Source organism: Aptenodytes patagonicus, chromosome 6 (genome assembly GCF_965638725.1).
Source record: "Aptenodytes patagonicus chromosome 6, bAptPat1.pri.cur, whole genome shotgun sequence".
Taxonomy (NCBI): domain Eukaryota; kingdom Metazoa; phylum Chordata; class Aves; order Sphenisciformes; family Spheniscidae; genus Aptenodytes; species Aptenodytes patagonicus.
The window spans coordinates 55173885-55194865 of NC_134954.1; the positions used below are offsets into that span (position 1 = coordinate 55173885).

Below are 20981 nucleotides of genomic sequence, written 5' to 3' on the forward strand. Positions count from 1 at the left end.
AGAGCAGAATGATTATTTAATAAAGTCTGTCAGCAATAACAGGTCATGCTAGAAGGGGGGCAGGGGCTGCGTGCCCCTGAGGAATATGCCAAGAGCAGGTAATTACTATAGAAATTGTAACTGCGGGTGAGTAAAGAATGAATTGTAATTTTTCCTATTTTTATTATCAGATATACTATAGTACAAAATAACTCTAGCCACCAAGTTTCTTTTGGAAGGCTGGTTCCTTTTTTTCCCCCCCCTCTCATAAAAACACTTTCTAATTAATTTGCTAGTTAATAACTTCCCAAATCTGCCAGAATCTATTCTGGAACCTGGTTGCAAGTTTCAGACCTAAACAAGATCTTTCTAATACGTATCACTAGAAATTTTGGGAAGTCTCCCTTTGGATGAAACAGAACAATAACAATTATTAGATTTAAAAGTTACCCACTGAAAAGTACCTGAAAGTTACCCACTAAAAAGTGGTTGAAAGTACCTGAGAGAAGCGAACATTTCATTGATACTTTGAAGGAGGATTTTTTTAATATCTACTATCAGAAAATGGAGGTGCAATACCCAATGAAATAACCATCAGAAATAACAGATTTCTGCTCTGAAAATAAGACACTCGAGATAATTAACTTTGAAGATAATAAGAAAACTAGAAGTAACTAAAGGAGATAATTTGGTGTTTTTTAAAGTTAGCATTGTGGATGCTGTTTCTATTACACAATATAACTGCTAATCAGTGAAATGAATGGACTGTGCTAATCTTAACAAACGTAAGACTCCTAACCATTGTATTTCTGTACCACTTAACAACTGTTCATTATATCTGAATCACAACTTTATGAATAAAGTTTTGGATTTCAACATGGAAAATAATTTCAAAGATATTCATCAGTTATGGAAAGCTTATTTCACAACTAAAGAAATACATATACCTACAGGCCTCTATCATTCAGAATTCCAAAAGCCTTTCTATCTACAGTGTATGTACAGTAAGTACAAATTCAGATTGGAGAAATAAGGCTGCTCAATTAACTTCTGAAATCACAATAGATGGTTTTAATAAAATTAAAAATATCCTTCATCATCTAATCCACTGAATTTTCAAAACAAGGAGTAAGTTCAGTTTTCTGATTGGCTTCACTAGAGCCTCTGTGACTAGGTGAAGTAAAAAGACAGGAACACAGTTATTGCATTCCCAAAAGTTAAGCATTGCCATCAGGCTTCAATAAATTCCTTAGCCAAAACATACCCAGTAGTGATTTGATCAATTTGTTGGATGATTTTTTATCACATTTCTTTTAAAATATCCAACAATCTAAATTCCCCTTTTCTAAAGCTGACCAATTCTGGGACAGTATCTTCAAAATTCAGATTCTTTAAGTTATGGACTAGCTGTGGATAACTAATGAATGAAACCATATCTCTGGATACACTGATGGGCCACTGTCCAGACACCAAACCAATCCTCTTTTGAAACAATTAGAGAGAGATTATAGAGTCAGAAGTATATAGCATACTGAATCTAAACTAGAAACTTACACAATATGACACTTCATCACATTTAATTTGAACAGAAATTAAGGAGGTTTATTTTCACTGAGATCTGTAAGTTCTACCACCATTATGAGAGGGTGAAGGAGGATTGGGAAGACATACATCTTCAAAGTATTTTGCTTACTGTATGTACATTTTTTGCAAATAAGAGATAATCACATAGTCAGTTAAATGAAGACTAGAACATTAAACAAAAAAAAAATCTTAAAACATTCATTAATATGCATTAAGCACTCTATAAATACTGGAATATTTTCCAAATCTGCTACCCATGTTTTTATTCATTGTATTTTTATTTATGAATCACGATTTCAGAATGCAGATTATTAGGTCTAGCTTCTGCATTTCTTATTTCTCTAAAATAAACTAACAAGTTCTGTAGAAAAGTTTGTTGAACATTTCAGGTGGTATGTATTTCCCTTTTTGCCAACTGATCATAAAATATTTAATAATTACGTTTTATTGTGTTAAAGCCATGTTTGAATTAGAGATTCCAGAAAGAGGAAAACTAGAGATCCTGTGTCTTGAACTTCACTACCTACCATTCTTACTTCTCACAGGGGTAAAACCAAGCTGGAGCAATCAAGAATGCAGCTCTGGTGCTTTTTAACCAGGTAGAGCAACGTGTCACCACTTTCACACAGGTTACCTAAGCAAGTTATACATATATATGTATATATATATATAATCACTTTTTAATGGATTTTGACTGGCCTGCATGCTCTTCAGCTATGTACCTTCCCTATCCATTGCAAGACAGTACAAACATGCACAGCTGCTCTCTGCTGAGTCATGGGACTCACATCACAGCATGGTCAGGCGGGATTGGCAACCCCGACATACATTTTTTAACTCTGCTAATGATTTTTCTGGATATTTTAATACAGTCTTTAGCAATAACTGCATGCTCTACAGGTTTTGAAGTATGGATCATAAAAGTACAGGAATGTTATACGTTAAAGAGGTCAAAGAAAAAGGGAGCATGCATAGTTTTTAAAAAATAAAAACAACCCTTTTTGATTCAGCCCTTATAAATGTAAATATTTAATGAAATAAGTGATTTATGTAATGATTACTACCACAACTTCAGCTCCTTAATGAATAACATTTAAACCTGCAGTAGCTACTTGCATAAAAATTACAGTTATACTTTTAAATCTACAATGCACTGTAATGCAAATCTTCAAGATGCTACAAACTACATTCTATATTCATTTGGGCAGTGCATATCTTGAGTTTTATAAACTGTAAGCAGAGCAAACAGTTTAATAATTGCTAAGATTATACTTAGGAAATAACCCCCCTTAAAAAACTCTCAAAGCAAAGCATTTTACAAATACTCTTTTCTTAAACTTTAAACTCCTTCATAAATAGTGGTATTTTAGAATGTGTTTCATGACAGCAGTCTATGACTGAGTTGGGGGACTTTACTTGGTGTAAATTACAAAGACTGTGGAGTAGTCGGCATCATTTTTATAAAATTCAATGTATATTTACCCTAGGGTTTTTTTCACTATAGGCAAGTATAATCTCCATTGATGCATAATTGGCAGAGCCTTCAGGAATAGGGACAGCAAATATTGCACAGGAGCCAAAGTTACATGAAACTAAGGAGGTCAAATAATCCTAGTAAAACTAGGTGTCAAAATTTTGTTGGGACTGAGATTTCAGTCCTAAAGCAGGATTCAAAGCTGTTTCCTTCAGGCAGAGTCTCACTGGCTTCAAAAGGATAACCAAATGGTTCGTTTTGTACCATTGATTATAGTGTAGTATGATCTACCTATATTATATCGTAGTATAAATCATCCAGAGATGCCAAAAGAAATTCACATTGGTGTGTATTCTGAAAATTCTCAGATTTTACTGATTAAATTTTAAACCAAGATATGCGTCAAACATCAAATAAAACTCTAAGGAAAGATATTTTTAAAGTGGTTTTCTTAATATGATATAAAACTCAAATGTCATAAGATCGGAGATTTAAAGTCAGTTTAGAATCACTTTGGAATCATTGATCCCCATTATTGTATATTTTGTCACTCAATTACAGTGCAGCTTTCAAGATTCAAAGGATAAAACCACATGGCTGAATTACTAAAGGCAATTTGTAATGGCTGAATCCCTTTATTTTATTGTCACTTGAATCATGAAGCCGTTTGTAAAGCTTAAAATTTTAGTAGCCTGCTCTTGCTCTTATTGAAATCTAGAATAAAATCAAATGAGAGCAAGACTGGGTCTTAAGTGAATGCATTTTCTTGTAAATGGGCACATTAACATGCTGTTGGTCAAAGCTTGTTTTAAAGATCTAAGCTGTTGAAAAGATATGCACTGCTCTGAAAGGACAGTATGGGGGCTGATTATACATACATTAACCAAGTATTTGGGTTGGTGATGAAGCTTTTTTTTATGTTATATCCTATACAATAATATTTATAATACTATTTTCAGAAAAACATATTCCCATTGAGGTTGTCTTACTTTTTATTTTATTTTTGTGTGTGATTTCCACAGTATTGCTCAGGCTTCTGCTCTAGTCAAGCATGTCATTTTGCTGATTCAGGCCTTGAGAATGCTGCATCATCAGCAATTGCTTTCAAATGTATCCTTGTAAAGGAAAATGTGATATCACTGAAGATGCAAATAAGTATTTACAGGGCATGGCGTGTTCTAGAGGCTGATAATCACATTTATGAGGTGAAAAGAAGATTGTGTTAATCCATCACGTATCTTGAGTTTCCTATTAGTTTTATTAGTTTTATTGCTAGAAAAAAAAAAGATCATTAAAGTCACCTTATTTAAAATGCAATGGTTCTTTCCTAATTTAGGGTCTTGAAGCAAAGAAGAGGAGTTTTATTAACTTAATGAGTTTTTTTTATAATGCAATCATTTGAGATTATTTGAAAAATAATGAAGAGAATGCTTTATGTGAAAAATAATGAAGAGAATTATAGTAGGTTTTGTTTATACTGATTATAAATTGCACTTCTGTCACTTGGTTTTTAGCAACTATGCTGACAGGACTATCTGCAACAGAGTTTACATGGGAAGATGCACTTAAAAAATTGATTTCCCTTTAATTGGCACTCTCATAGATTAATAATTGACACTTACTATGAACCTTTATCTTGCTACTATTAAGTCAGTAATTGATTTAATGATGATGGATCAGGCCATGAATTAGTTTTAATTTTCCTAACTTGAACGTGACAGATTATTATTTTCACAATATTTGGTTTTTATTTAATGAAGAAACTGCCTATAATTTCAGTGAGAGGTTTCAGACTTCTTATTTCTTTGAATTACAATGATATATAAAAAGAGAGTTAATTCACAGATCTTATTTCCTTTTTAAAAGAGATCCTTATGTGTGGATAATAAGGTGGTGTGCTAATAATGCTTAACACAGTGTACATTAATGTGCATTTTGGTCTGTAAATGTAATACAGAAAGCAAAGTTTAAAATATTCTCACTATATGAGGTACACAATATTTTATTTCAGACTTACTGATCTATATGACCAGTAATAAAATGATTCAATTTAGAGGCAATACGGCTGTAACTATTTTACATATATAAATTTTGGAAATCATAGAGGAAGTTCAGTATGAAAAAGGTAACATGATATTTTAACATGTTTACTAAGCAAAAATTAATCATTGGAACATCCAAATCTCAATGTATTTATCCAAATCTTTTCACATTTGTCAGTGTGATTTTCCATGTACGACAGAACATGATATTTAAAAAGGGAAAGAATGGTTTTCAAACTCATACCTGTGTGCTTGTCAGAAATCTCTTCTATTATGCGACATGTCCTTTATTTTTGGTCACAATGCAGTAACAGCCATGCAACGTGAGGTCTGAGTGACCCTACATTGACTACATTTGCACGTGTGTGTGAAGCGCAGCTTCTTGAAACTTAACCCTTGAAAATTATCCATCACCCAACACGATTTTTTTTTTAAACTTGATTCATCTCATATAAGAGTTGAATATGAGGAAAGAATTGCTTACCAAACTATATAAAGATATATGTGCCATTTACTTCATTTCTGGCAGAAAAAAGCCCTTAGCTCCCAATGCATTTTTCCTGAAGGGACTGGGTTTTAACTGAAGAGTTAAATAACTAGTTTTAATTTGCAGCAGTGTCTCTGAAGAAAAGAATACATGGAAATGCCTCTTTAAGAAGTTATTGTTCATTATTTGATGCAAAACCATGCAAATCGTCTGAAGAGTATTTTTTTATATATTCTAAAAATGTCACTATCTTGAAAACTAAATGCAAAAAGTAATTGGTATTAAGCATTCTTTCAAAAAATTTGTATAGAATGGTCTTCCTATAGGTCAAAGGGCATGACCAGATCTGCTTAGCTGAAACCACAAATCTAGTCTGTGACCAAATGCCCTTTTGTTACATCAGTGCCTGTACAATTTAAAGTATTTAAGTTAGAGGTGCATTCTAGATCCCCCTCGAAATCCCTGTGTATTACTGCTACATGGTATAAACCAGAAGTATTTCACTGCCGTGCTTTTTTTAATGTTGCTTTCTGATTACAAGCCTTATTTCACCGTAAAAGAGAATGTATTTTGGATGAAAGCAATTAAAGATGCAAACAGTATTGACAACTGAAAACAAGTTACAAACTCTATGTCCAATTATTGCATTAGTATTGTGCATCTTTAGCAGGTTTGTCCTTTCAAAATATGCTTTCTTAAAATGACAAAATTATGGGCAGTCTTGCATGACTGATAAACAGCTTGACCTGATCCAAATTGCAATGTACTTGGTAAAAAGTTACTTAATTTCAGTTGCTTTATATCACTCTCCAGTTCTTGCAGTTTTCAGATCTAGAAGTGCTTTTACCGTAGTAAGGACTATAGTATTTCACTGTACACAAAAGTAGTAGAATGATAAAGAATTTTGGGATGGAAAGGACCTCGGGAGGTCTCTCAATATGCACAGGAAACTGGAATGCAAAGAAGGTATTTTGGATCTGGTAATTTGTGCTTTCTGCAAAAATTAAATTGTGCAGAAATTTGCCATTAAATGCAATTAAATTTACAACTTTTTAATCCAGTTATGGTGTATGTTTGTGAAAACACCATCTGTAGTGGACATGAAGATATATGTGGAGCTTTCTGTTAGTTCATTTCGCTGGGAAAACTAAGACACATTTTCAGTGTAATCCAGTATAGTAAAGAAAATGAAGTAACTTGAGAGTGTGGTACATGCAAGTTCTCCAGTTTTAATACTACTGAGAATACTTCAGAAGTCTTATATTTGGATCAGGTTAGTAGCCAAATTATATTTAATTGTTCCCTATGAGAAGATAAACTGGGAAACAGAACTATACAACGTACATGTCATGTTTTTACTTATAGTGATGCATATTTCTCAGTATAAATTTAGCCTTCTTCAAAAGTCAGACTGGCATGATTTGATTCAGTATCATTTTTTTACAGCATATGTATCTAATGAGAAAAAATTGTTCTGTGGAACTTTACTTGCAGAAACTAAATGCATCCAGTTCATCAGAAGGCAGCACAGTTGATATTGCTCCTCCTGGAGAGGGCGAGCAAGCAGAAATTGAAAGTGAAGAAGCTCTTGAACCAGAAGCCTGTTTTACAGAAGGTTGTAGAATAACTGTTGACTTAAGAGATATATTAGTAAAATGGAATTTTTACTAGGCATATTTAAGTTCTTGAGACTTTCAAATCTGGTGGACCTTCATGACCTCAGCAACTGAAAGAAAATACTCTTAGCCTAGAATGCTGGAAATCAGATGCCAAGACAAGGTTTCCCTAGGCTTTGAGTAACTTTATCTGCTTGGCCACTCCATACATCTTGTGTGGATGTTAACTTCATTACCTTTTCTATTCTTAAAATGCTTTTCAGTTATTTGAAAGGGCCTTTGAAATTTGGAAAAAAATAATTTTTGTGAGACTCCATCAACAAATGGAACACACGCCAACAGTCAAAAATATCAATGTTTTTTGGATTGAGTTTACTCATAATTATGTCTACTATTGTCTGGTTTCTCTCCAAATTATTTCTCTAAATTCAGATATTCAGCATCCTATAAAAGAGGATTCCAGTGTTTAGTTTAAAAAATTATTATAAAATTTATTAAAGCTTCTAACAATTTTGATACCACAGTAAATATTGACTTTGAAATAATTTGCTTTTGGATCCTAATATCTCTTAATCTAATGCAGGTTGTGTGCAGAAATTTCCATGTTGTCAAGTAAGTATAGAGGATGGCAAAGGAAAAATTTGGTGGAATCTTAGAAAAACCTGCTACAGCATAGTTGAGCACAACTGGTTTGAGACTTTCATTGTCTTCATGATTCTCCTCAGCAGTGGAGCACTAGTAAGTAGAAAAAAATTGCAGATGCTAAAATATTTAGGTATCTCCTTAGAAGCAAGAGCAAAATTCAAATTTGCTTCAGAAAGACTTGTTTTGCTTGGAGCTGTATAAAATTACCTGCATTTCATCATTTCAGGATGGAATGAAACTTGGCCCAAACTTGAAAAATTTTGTTAAATTTCACATGCACTTTTTTAGTGATACTTTTGGTTTACCACTGTAAAGCTGGTGTAATTTTATTCAAGACAGCATAGCTACTCAAGATTTAAATTGCCTGCCAATTTTAAGCATGTTTGTTAAGAGATTTGAGTACAAAGGCTGTTGTTAACTGTGAATATATAGCTAAATGTATCATTTTAAGTCCTTAATTCCTTCTAGGCTCAGCCACTTCTTGGATTCTGCTTATGAAAGACCATACAAAAAATGGAATAGTTACTTCATTCTGTTCCTTTTTTGGAGGCAGGAGATAGGGAAGAGTGTGACAGCAAATTAAACCTAACAACCACTTTCCAACAAGATTACATTACCCACCTTTCCAGCTTTACTCAAGTTGAACATTTTTACAGTATCAATGTGCATAGTGTACATTCTAGCAAATACATTGCTCTTTAATTTGACTCTTAGACATAAGTTTGGTTGAAAGAGCATAGAAACGTAATCTCCCTAACTGCTTTCTTGAATGGAATATACATATCTGGAACAGATTTTATATAAGAAAGGGGGGTTTTTGTGTGTGTGTATGTTAAAGTTTCTTAATACCACAGTGGACAAAAATTCATGCTTTCAGTTTATTTCTTCATTCATTAGGAAAATAGGATATATATACACACACACACAACCCCAGACAGGGCAGAATACATAAAGTTGCTCCAATTTGTAGTATGGTTAAAGATGGGAAATATGTAAAATAAGAGGATGCAGAAGAACAAGGGGAAATACTAGCTTTGACCTACTTATTTTTTATTATTTATTCCTTATTTTTATCATGTACATTCTGTGAAACATTAGTAATACCTGAATATATTTTTTTCATAGGCTTTTGAAGATATATATATTGAACAGCGCAAAACTATCAAGACCATGCTGGAATATGCTGACAAAGTTTTTACATATATTTTCATTTTGGAAATGCTTTTAAAATGGGTAGCATATGGTTTTCAAATATATTTTACTAATGCCTGGTGCTGGCTGGACTTCCTGATTGTTGATGTAAGTACACAGTCTTTAATATTGTAAAATTCACTATAATAAAGTCCATTACATTGTAAAACTCATTACAACTAAGTAATCTTCTTATAAACATGCAAAAATAATTCACATTGTATAGTTATACTGCATTAGGAATAGCTTGCAGTGAGCTGGATGTGTTATTTAAAGTACATTTATATGCCAGGAGGAAAAGGATGGCTGGCTATCAGTTTGTTCATTCTTCATGGTTAATAATTTTGTTGCCAGGATGTATCAAACTCAAAATTTTATGAGGAAAAAACCTGATTTTGAAACATGCTATTTTTAATGGACTCTGATCATACTACCTTATTCCTTAGCAAATAATACACTACGTAGTGCAAGTTTCTTCTACAAACATTGCAGCTTTGCAAGTGAAACAATAAATTTGGTTCAGATTTCATCTGAGTTCTCAGAACTTCATCCCCCAAAACTATCCTGTTATCATTTTTAGTAAAACAGAAAGACAGTGGCTATTTGGTCTAAAAATTAGTTCATTTTAATGGGCTGACAATCTGCAATAGTTAAATCAGCTATGACTTGGCAGGGTTTATGACAGAAGAGAATACAAGGTTTCTTGGCTGCCTTCCCAGCTGTGATATACTTCTGTGCAAAGGCCTTGCTTATGTTGTCAGAAGGGATCAAAGCTGGGTTTACTCCCAGAATATTTTGGTCTCTGGCCTTCGCACATTATCTGACCCAGTTCATTGGCTATACATGCCCTCAGTGTGGAACTGAGAGATGGCATCTCAGTGCAAATGTGCATTTATAGTGATTTCTGCCCAAGCTACCGTATTTCTTGAGAAGTTTGCATAAATCCTGGTCCCATAAATACTTATTCCTTATTAATATATAATAGAAATGCATCGGATTTGTGACTCCCAGAGGAAAAAAAAACTAGCTAGATTGGCCCATAACTCAAAATGGAAGACCTTCTCTTTTTTTTAACCTGCCCAAGTTAGTTTTGTTATACTGTTAATCTCTAGCTCTGTCCTGAAAATCTACACTAGAATGGAGCAGTGTGAATGGATTTTTTTTTAGATAAACTACAACTCACGTTTTAATTATTCTTTTTGTAACATAAACGTAAACAGATTATTCTAAGCAATACTCCATGGTTTCTTAATAATAGTTTAGCCTCAGAGATGCTGTTATCTGAGCAGGCTCTCAGAATTATAAAGAACATCATCATAAATGAAGCAGCGTATTTCGCTAAATTTTTACCCATAATTTTTAATTTTATAAACAAAAGCATGACTAAATGAGATTGGAACCTTCTACTTCTGAAGAATTGTATTCAATGTTCCAGAAAGTGGTAAAAAATGTCTTACTGTGCCTAAGGCTAATTCAGCAATTCCTTTAGCACCACCAGACAGCACTTGAAATAAATATGAGCTCATGTTATCTTCCTATAGAAAAGCAGAGAATCTACACTGCTTTAACAGGTAGTTTAAACAGGTGTGATTCAGTGGCATTCTCCCAGTGACAACACCAGTGAGCCCTTCTTCATTAGACGTGACTAAAGTTAATCAAATTGTTTAATTCCATCCTCTAAAATTATTCAAGACTAAACACTGATAGTCCTTTAGGGCTTTGACCTTTAATATCTTGCATACGTGAGTCTCTCACTGTGAGAAATAGCCATAGTTGCTCTCAGTGATTGTGACCAAATTAGATTTTAATAATTACACAAAGAAATGGCAGTTTTCAGCTCTGTCAGTTTACAGCCATGACAGATGACTCTTGGTACATCTGGCTATCTCAGTTTAAGACCTTATCGTGCCATGTCTCTGCCACACTTTTCTGCTGGATGCAACAATATCAGTAGCAAGGAGCAGACATTTGGGTGGAGTACCTTATCTACCCAAAATCACAATCATCTGGTAAATTAGTTCAAACGCATTTATCAGTGGTTTAAGCTAAGAGATTGAATTTTGGATGCAGGCAGCTGAGAAGCAGGGACATACTTTCTTTTTCTGGGGAGACGAATTCTGACAGAATTATCCAGCAAAGGCTTGAGACAGTAATATCTTAACCCAGTACAACTAGATGCTATAGAGCATGTCATCCTGTACCTTGGTTTTTGCTCTTACCCCTTTTTCCAGAAGCCATCTGTCATGAGTTTATTATGTCTAGGTTTTGATGTACAGCTGTAATGACTCTAAGTTCTCTTTGCCACGTAGAAAGCTAGGAGATAGGACATCAGGGAAGGAGATGGGGAATCTGGGAATACCCAATGAGTTTGTCAGTTATTAAATTTGTATAGTTTTCTGCTATGATATGTAATCTTAGATAATCTTAAGTGCATATTGGTTTATGCTGTATATTTTTAAACTTTATAAGGTAGTCTTATAATTTGGTATAGACACTTTATTTCTAAATTATTGTGCTAATAAATTGTACTTGAATGAAATGGAAATATGTAACGTTTAAAACAAATCATGTATTTGCCAAATACTATGGGGCAGTAATGAATCTGTAAGTGGAATGAAATCTTTGACCTTCCTGAAATTGCTCAGGCCTGATAAAATTCCAATGGGTACAGTTTTTGAACAACTGAATATAGCAAAACAACCCTCCAATTGTGCTTGTTGTATAATACATTAAAAGTTGGTCATATCGATGGCTTATATAATATTTCTTCATACAGCTAAAAATGTTTTATGCTTATTTGTTAAAACAGTTAAAGTAATTTAATTAAACTGTGTTCTCAACCTTTTTATTAGCTTTTCAGAACAATTAACTCAGCAGCAACATTCTGGAAAATATCAGGGTCGCATTATACTAATATACTAAATCCTGTATGCACAGACTAAGAGGCAACTGCTGCCCTGACAACTTCATAATCAAAATAAGAAGAAATAAGATGAGCATATTGATGTGTTGGGAAACCAGATACAGAAAGAGATGTCACTTCGTCTTCCTAGACAGTCTCATATGTCTTTATGTGTATCCTAACATGGTACACTATGATAACATGGGATAATACAGAAATTAATGAAATTAATTAATTAATTCAAAGGAATATTCAGATGATATATGCATGAAACCTAAGGCTCTTGTTCAGCGAGTTAGGGAACAGAATTATGTATTGGTAGCTTGCAAATCAAGCTGATAGCTTGCAATTATATCTGGTAGCTTGCAATTATGCATCTAAACAAAATGAATTTTGAATACTTGCCAGTAAAATACCATAAATTAAGAGTTATTCACCAAGTACATACAGAAAAAGCGATATTATCTTCGCATAGGATCATAACATAAGAAAAGCTACATAAGGCATAAGAAAGGCTAGATTGGGTCCAATGTCTTGTCTCCAAGAGTGTCAAAAATGCCTGCCTGGAAAACTGATAATACAGTATCTGTCTTTCAAAAATAAGAAAAATCATTAACTTCTGAATAGGAAGAAAAATATTTGCATTTTTTTTTTCCAAATCTTGCAGTTTATTTTTATTCCTAGTTAAGTGTAATACCTGAACACTTAAACTACATGAAAGATCGGATAAGCAGTGTTGGAAGTGAGGAGGGCCATATGCCACCGAGGACCTGGAATCAAATCACATAAATTAGCCTCCTCAGCAAGTAACACAGAATTCATACGGATTAAAATTTTAGGCCTAAATAGAACTAAAGTCAATGTGGACCTGTATGACCAACGATCTGGCTCAGATGGCAACCCTGACTGAAGATCTTGAGCAGGGCGCATTGTGACTGCTAAGTTTCAAAACATTTTTTGCAACAGATAGTCTACATTAGAAGATGCATACACAAAAATGTGGACACATAACCCTCCGGTTTTAGGAGATGAATGTAAAAATTCTTTCCACCATTTTGATTTCATTTTCATTTCTTAAAATTACTGCATCTGCATGCATTTCTGTTTCGAAAGAAAGAAATTCATCTATTTATCAGTGTATAAAGACATTTATTTTCTCACCTATTAGCAACAAAACAGGTGGAACAGATGACAGAAGACCAAGCTAAGAAGACTGAGAAAACCAGAGCAGTACAGAACGGCAGTCTATACTTACGCTGTATATACAACAGAATTAATATCATAGAATTCCAAGCAAATCTTTGCCTCTCATTTAAACTGTCCTTCAGAGGAAAACGTGTTATTTACAATAGATGAAGTATTTCTCTGTGAAATAACTTCAGGTTCATGATGTAAGAGCACTAGCACCATGGTAAGAAAGCTGCAAATAGGTTGAAATGGAAAGCACAAATTAGGCTGGAGAATGACGTACAATCAGAACCTAAAAACTCAACTATACACGGTGCCACTGAAGTTACAGGAGCTACAGCTATGTAACTGGATTGTATGGAGTCTTGTTTGCGAAAGGTAGCTAAGGCACCATGGTAGTTTGGGGAGAAAAGTACAAAATGAATGAGCCATTAATGTGAGTTCAGTTTTAAAAGAGATCATAGAATCATAGAATCATTTAGGTTGGAAAAGACCTTTAAGATCATCAAGTCCAACTGTTAACCTAACACTACCAAGTCCACCACTAAACCATGTCCCTAAGCACCACATCTACACGTCTTTTAAATACGTCCAGGGATGGTGACTCAACCACTTCCCTGGGCAGCCTGTTCCAATACTTGACAACCCTTTCAGTGAAGAAATTTTTCCTAAAATCCAATCTAAACCTCCCCTGGCACAACTTGAGGCTGTTTCCTCTTGTCCTATCGCTTGTTATTTGGGAAAAGAGACTGACATCCACCTCGCTACAACCTCCTTTCAGGTAGTTGTAGAGAGCGATAAGGTCTCCCCTGAGCCTCCTCTTCTCCAGGCTAAACCACCCCAGTTCCCTCAGCTGCTCCTCATAGGACTTGTGCTCTAGACCCTTCACCAGCTTCGCTGCCCTTCTTTGGACACGCTCCAGCACCTCAATGTCCTTCTTGTAGTGAGGGGCCCAAAACTGAACACAGTATCCGAGATGCGGCCTCACCAGGGCCGAGTACAGGGGCACGATCACTTCCCTACTCCTGCTGGCCACACTATTTCTGATACAGGCCAGGATGCCATTGGCCTTCTTGGCCACCTGGGCACACTGCCGGCTCTTGTTAAGCCGGCTGTCGACCAACAGCCCCAGGTCCTTCTCTGCTGGGCAGCTTTCCAGCCACTCTTCCCCAAGCCTGTAGCATTGCATGGGATTGTTGTGACCCAAAGATGTCTTGCTCTCCCAGTGAGAGACATTTTTTTTTAACATATATTTCATAGTTTATTATTAATCTGTAAAATGTGCTGTCTTTACACTAAAGTTTATTGTCATGTCTGGGTATCTTATTGATGTGAGTGTATCAATTAATATTCCATTAAAAACACAGAGAATTCCATGTCCTGTTATCTCTGTAATATATTAAGAGTGGCTAAGGATAAAAAAGAACTCTCTCACTGTAGAATCACAGGACAAATAAATTGTTTTAATGACAATTATTATTGTCAATTAATGACAATAATTAATGTAATGGCAGAAACAATAATGTTATCTCTTGTAAGTGAACAGACTTCAGTTACAGGCTACAGAAAATCAGTAAGATTTTCTTCTTAATATGCTTATAAATCACAGCAAGTTCCTTTACAAACTTATCCATTACAGCAATAAAATAAGCCTTTCCTTTGATAAAAAGAATTACATCCTGACATGTAATACAGCTGAAAGGTAGAGTGATATGAATTCACTAAAATACTATTTTCTGTTAGATTAATTTACATAGCAACATAGTAATGAATAATTGATTTCAATCTGCTCTCAGATTGTCCTTTTGAGACATGATCTTGTAACTGTTGTGTTTGTGATTCATCTAATTGTTCTTTATGGATACAAGTAACATAGGAAACCACCTTTTCATATAATGGGCAAAATCTTACCACCATTATCGGTGAATGCCTATTTCTGTACAGCCAATTATTTGAAGAACTCTCTAGATTGAGGTACAGAAATGAACATTTGAGGGATTTTTTCAAGGACTGAAATATGCCTATGTTCGTTTATGTGTCTTCTATGCTTTTGGTGGTAGAACTGAATAAAATAAGTAAGGTATGATATTTCCCCACTCCTGTCTCCAAAACTGCTCAAAGTAAGTAAATTAAATTTTTTCACATTAACACTGTTTAAAACTCAGTTCTATTTGAGAAGCAAATTAATTGCTCCTTCCTGAAGTGGATTGGCTTATAATAAAATCCCGGTAACGTGAATCAGGAGCTCACTACTATTGTAGATAATAAAGCACTTCCTGTTATAATGCTAGCATCTGTTAATATCTATCCAATAATGTTTTCCTATACTTAGAACAGAAGAAAAAATTATTGAGAGCATTGTCAGGCAAGTGATAAAGTACCACCTCTGTCAATATATATTTCATAGATACCCTGGCTATTGTTGCTATGAACTGAGTGTTTGACTTAGAAGTAATATTTATAACAAAAGCTAATTAACCACTACATCATTTAGCATATTATTAGTGATTATAGATATTAATAATATTGTCAGTAGTTAATAAACTATCCTGATGTATTCAGAATTTTAAATTGCTTGGAAGGGTGAACCTGAATGAAGTTACTGAAAGTATGGCTATTTTGTCTTTAAATATTTCTGAAAATTTTATCCTTCACCAACAGTGTGCTTCCATCTGACTGTTAAACCCTATCCAGCTATAATAGACATTTAATAGCATATATTCCTTTTTCAAACATGCCTTCATATGACCTCTTGCCTTTCCAGCAAGTATGAAAATTGTGGGATTGGGCCTCCAATGTCACTATAAGCAAGAATGGTGTTCTTTCATTTGTCACTGTTGATCTTTCTGTTGATTGAATCTGTATTCCTTTTAAATAAACAGTGTAGAACAATTCTTATAATAATACTTTTTCTGTATTTTTATAGGTGTCATTGGTTAGTTTAATAGCCAATGCTTTGGGCTATTCTGAACTTGGTGCCATTAAATCGCTTCGGACATTAAGAGCTTTAAGACCTTTAAGAGCCTTGTCACGATTTGAAGGAATGAGGGTGAGAGAAGATGAATGAGTCTGAATGAATGTATGCATACAAAAATTAATGTAGAAGTGTGACACTCATACCTTCTGCAAAGAACTCCAGAATGGGAATGCATGCAAAAATGTTTGGAAAAAAGGCGTTCCAACATGTCCTTATACACAAGACGTGTACAGCTTACATTTGGAGATTAGACCTTGAGCCCATTAAATTTGCCTGCTCACTGCTGCATAGTTATGTTATTCCAGCCCCCTGACTGTTCAAATTTCCATTGAACTGTGGACCTATATAGAAAAGTAAAAGGATATGAGAAATTTTAGAACAGAGGATCGGTGTTTTTTTCTCCAGTTCAGCTAGGGACTTTATTTTATAAATATCTGTAGCTAATTTCTATTCTCTGTTAGTTTGTCAGTGGTTCAGGATGGAACAGGATTAGCTGGAAACCAAACCAAACCAAACCAAACCAAACAAACCGAACCAAACAAAACAAAACAAAAAAGGTGAATAAGCTGAGAACAGTGACACAGCAGAAAGTAAAGCTTTCCTGTGGCTCCCTGTCTACCTGCCTGGGGAAAAAAATCCCACAATAAATGCTGTAGTATTAGGGAAAGGTTCTCTGAACAGATACCTGAAATAAGGATGGGGTTGGAAGTATAGAAGGGGAGAGATGGGAAATAATTTTCTCAACTAGTGTCCTTTACTTCATATGAATGCGTCTGCTGCCATCTTACCTCTCCTCCTACACAGCTAAATCCTTCCTGTTGAGGAAATTATTATTTTCATATTCTGCCAATCTGACAAAAAAAAAAAAAAAACAAACAAAAACCTATTACAAGCTGTCTGCTGAAAATGCAGACTATGCTATTTCCTGGAAAAACTGATGCATAAAAAATTAACAAGGTAATGTTATTGAGAAATCTCCTTTTAATCTTTCACCTCAAAATACCCAGATGCTGCAATACATGTTTATAGTTTGGTCATAGGTCTTAAGTTTCCAAATAAATAGTGTGGTTCCTGTCTGGGTTGAGGCTGCTGATATTCTAGAGGTGGCCACACTAGCTAGTGTAGGGGAGCGTGTCCTGTGGCACATTGCCATCACCACTATGTTTTATATGATTTGCACTGCAAACAACACCTAAGTCCCTATCCAATAAATGGGCAAAACCTCTATTGATCTTAGACTACTTTCAGTCAAATTAGTGAATTGAAAAATGTTACTATTTTCAAAACCGTACAGAAAAAACTACTGCAGTCTCTACTGATTTGGTAGAAAATTATTGTCTGAATATCTGCAGCTTTCTTTTAGTTCAATCACAATATGTAAGTAAAAGAAAATTTTTGTTGAGGGATTTAATCTGATCTTTTACTATCGCTTGGCCATATAGAGTAGCTCAATTGTATTAAATGCAGCCAATTAAAAAAAAACCCTAACAGATAAGTGTAAGAGCAACTATAGTGAGCCAGGCAATTTAAAACCAAGACTTAGAGTAAAGGCTGTTAATAAAAACTGAATAAGATGTGTTTAATTATGTTACGTAGTATGTAGATGCTAAAATACAGTTGTGCCAACATATACATAAAGTTTCTGAGAATAAAATCATTAGCAATGACAGTTTTAAATGCAGACATTTTTATTCAGTCTTCCACATCATCATTCTTTGATCTTTTTCTAGTTTATTTTCTATTTCTAAATTTTGATTTGTATTGTTGGAATTTAACATTTATTTCTCTTTTTTTCTCTAGAGCACACACATTCTAAGAATCCATCTTGCTACTAACAGGTTTTCTTTTGCTTTTGGAGTTTTTTTCAGACTTTTGCATTGTCTTGGTTTCCATATAATTTTATTTCTTGCTTTTTGCAATCTCATTAGTATTTTTATTGAACCTTAAATAATGTTTGCCCCTTAAATTTTTTATGTAATATTTTAACTATACATTCTGTATTAATACTGTTTTAACATTTTTAAAGTATTTTTATTTTTCTGTTCATAAACTAAGTGGCTATTTTGTCTAATTTGTACACTAGGTGGTTGTAAATGCCCTTGTAGGAGCAATTCCATCTATCATGAATGTATTGCTGGTTTGTCTTATATTCTGGCTCATCTTCAGCATCATGGGAGTAAATCTGTTTGCTGGCAAATTCTATCACTGTGTCAACACCACAACTGGTGAGATGTTTGATGTCAGTGATGTCAACAATTATACTCAGTGTGAGGAACTCATAAAAAACAATCAAAGTGCCCGATGGAAAAATGTGAAAGTAAACTTTGATAATGTAGGAGCTGGATATCTTGCTCTGCTTCAAGTAGTAAGTAAATTTATATATTTTCTTTTTGCTCTTTTTAAAGAAGTCTAGGAAAAATGGGCAAGTTAAGACTGTTAAGTAGTGGAATAATTTCTTCATAGTAATGATGTACAGCTTACACAACTGTATTGCATGGTTACCTTTAAGTTTTGTATATAAAAATATATCAACCTGGTGCCTCCAGTGCAGATATTTATTTAATAGGGGCTTGATTTTCCAGACCTGGAAGTGGGTTTAGGGAAAGGAATCATAAATAATGCAAGATATGAGATTGGGGCACCCAATGTTTCATGTAGTATGGAGCCAATTCTTTATTATCATAATCCCACATAACTAAAAGGAATAGACTCTGTTCATAATCAAAACATACATGGCAGTTTAGCCATAGCAAAAACATTCAGATGCATGTTGGTATCTGTCCAGAAGTTGTGTGGCTGACTCCATCAACTCATGCTGTAACCCTGATAAAATGGCTGTCACCATGAGTGATTCTAGTAGATTCTACCTGAACATCTCCAGCATTAATGTCTACCTGAGTCTACCATTCTTCATCTGCAAAGTAAGCATCTGCAGCTCCAAGGGCACACTGTGCCCTTGCTGAGACCTTCAGAGCCTGATTTTTAATATTTTTTGAATACCTAGAAAATAATTTCTCAACAAAACTAGTATTACTATGAAAAATATTTTATTATGCCTGTTTTATTAGATGTGGTTTATAAATTTAGATATGATTTTATTAAAAGTTAAGGTCCAAATGCTGTGACCTCGTTATTTTCCACATTATGAATTTTTATAGGGAAGACAAACAACTGTATTTTATTTCTAGGCTACTTTCAAAGGATGGATGGATATTATGTATGCTGCTGTTGATTCACGAGATGTAAGTGTAAGACTTTCAAAGATCATCCATTAATTATATTCTGTTATAGAGTACAGAATTTAAACAGCTACACATACAATAGCATTAAGAATTATAATCAGCACCAATACATATTTTTTTCCAGATACATTTAGTCTAGAAAGGAACTTTTATGTAACTTCATGAATCTTAGAATCTGTAGTGGAAAGAATTAATCCCACTTCCTTCTGTTTAGCCAAATAAGTTAAATTAACTTAACTGGACTTTTTTTGGAAAAGCTAACGTTAATGAAAAAAACAAAGAGGGGGTTTTTTAACCACTTCATGGAATCATAGAATAGTTTGGGTTGGAAGTGACCTCTAAAGGCCATCTAGTCCAACCCCCCTGCCATGGGCAGGGACATCTTCAACTAGATCAGGTTGCTCAGAGCCCCGTCCAACCTGATCTTGAATGTTTCCAGGGATGGGGCATCAACCACCTCTCTGGGCAACCTGTGCCAGTGCTTCACCACCCTCAGCGTAAAAAATTTCTTCCTTATATCTAGTCTAAATCTACCCCCCTTTAGTTTAAAGCCATTCCCCCTTGTCCTGTCACAACAGACCCTGCTAAAAAGTCTGCCGCCATCTTTTTTATAAGCCCCCTTTAAGTACTGATAGGCTGCAATAACGTGTCCCCAAAGCCTTCTCTTCTCTAGGCTGAACAACCCCAACTCTCTCAGCCTTTCTTCATAGGAGAGGTGTTCCATCCCAGTGATCATTTTTGAGACCCTCCTCTGGACCCGCTCCAACAGGTCCATGTCTTTCTTGTGCTGAGGGCTCCAGAGCTGGACACAGTACTCCAGGTGGGGTCTCACCAGAGCAGAGTAGAGGGGCAGAATCACCTCCCTCCACCTGCTGGCCACGCTTCTTTGGATGCAGCCCAGGATACGATTGGCCTTCTGGGCTGCGAGTGCCCATTGCTGGCTCATGTCCAGCTTTTCATCCACCAGTACCCCCAAGGCCTTCTTGGCAGGGCTGCTCTCAACCCCTTCATCCCCCAGCCTGTATTGATACTGGGGGTTGCCCCGACCCAGGTGCAGGACCCTGCACTTGGCCTTGTTAAACCTCATGAAGTTCACGCAGGCCCACTTCTCGAGCTTGTCCAGGTCCCTCTGGATGGCATCCCGTCCCTCTGGCATGTCAACCGCACCACTCAGCTCGGTGTCATCTGCAAACTTGCTGAGGGTGCACTCGATCCCACTGTCTATGGCATTGATGAAGATATGAAACAGTACTGGTCCCAATACGGACCCCTGCGGGATGCCACTCATCACCAACCTCCATCTGGACATTGAGCCGTTGACCACTACCCTCTGGATGCGACCATCTAACCAATTCCTCACCCACTGGACAGTCCACCCATCAAATCCATACCTCTCCAGTTTAGAGAGAAGGATGTTGTGGGGGACCATGTCAAAGACCTTACAGAGGTCCAGATAGATGACATCTGTAGCCCTTCCCATGTCTGCTGATGTAGTCATCCCATCAGTCACTTCCTTTGGTAATCACGAGTATGAATTAATTTAAGATTATATAAAATAATTATTACATCTTGAATATATTAATCTTGTTTTATAATTTGTAACTGTGCATTTCATTGTTTCTTTAGGTTGAGCACTTATATTATCTAGCTATTT

The 20981-nt window shown here is 35.2% G+C and overlaps 1 protein-coding gene across 3 annotated transcripts in view; it reads left to right on the forward strand.

Moving 5' to 3' along the window:
• Positions 1–20981, forward strand: part of LOC143162400 (sodium channel protein type 2 subunit alpha-like) — an 80172-nt gene that overhangs the window by 50837 nt on the left and 8354 nt on the right. For all 3 annotated transcript variants that reach the window (XM_076342739.1, XM_076342738.1, XM_076342737.1), the window contains 6 exons: positions 7061–7181; positions 7766–7920; positions 8953–9126; positions 16035–16157; positions 18169–18450; positions 19274–19327. In XM_076342739.1, the coding sequence (XP_076198854.1) occupies positions 7061–7181; positions 7766–7920; positions 8953–9126; positions 16035–16157; positions 18169–18450; positions 19274–19327 (909 nt within the window). The remainder of the gene's footprint in view (positions 1–7060; positions 7182–7765; positions 7921–8952; positions 9127–16034; positions 16158–18168; positions 18451–19273; positions 19328–20981) is intronic.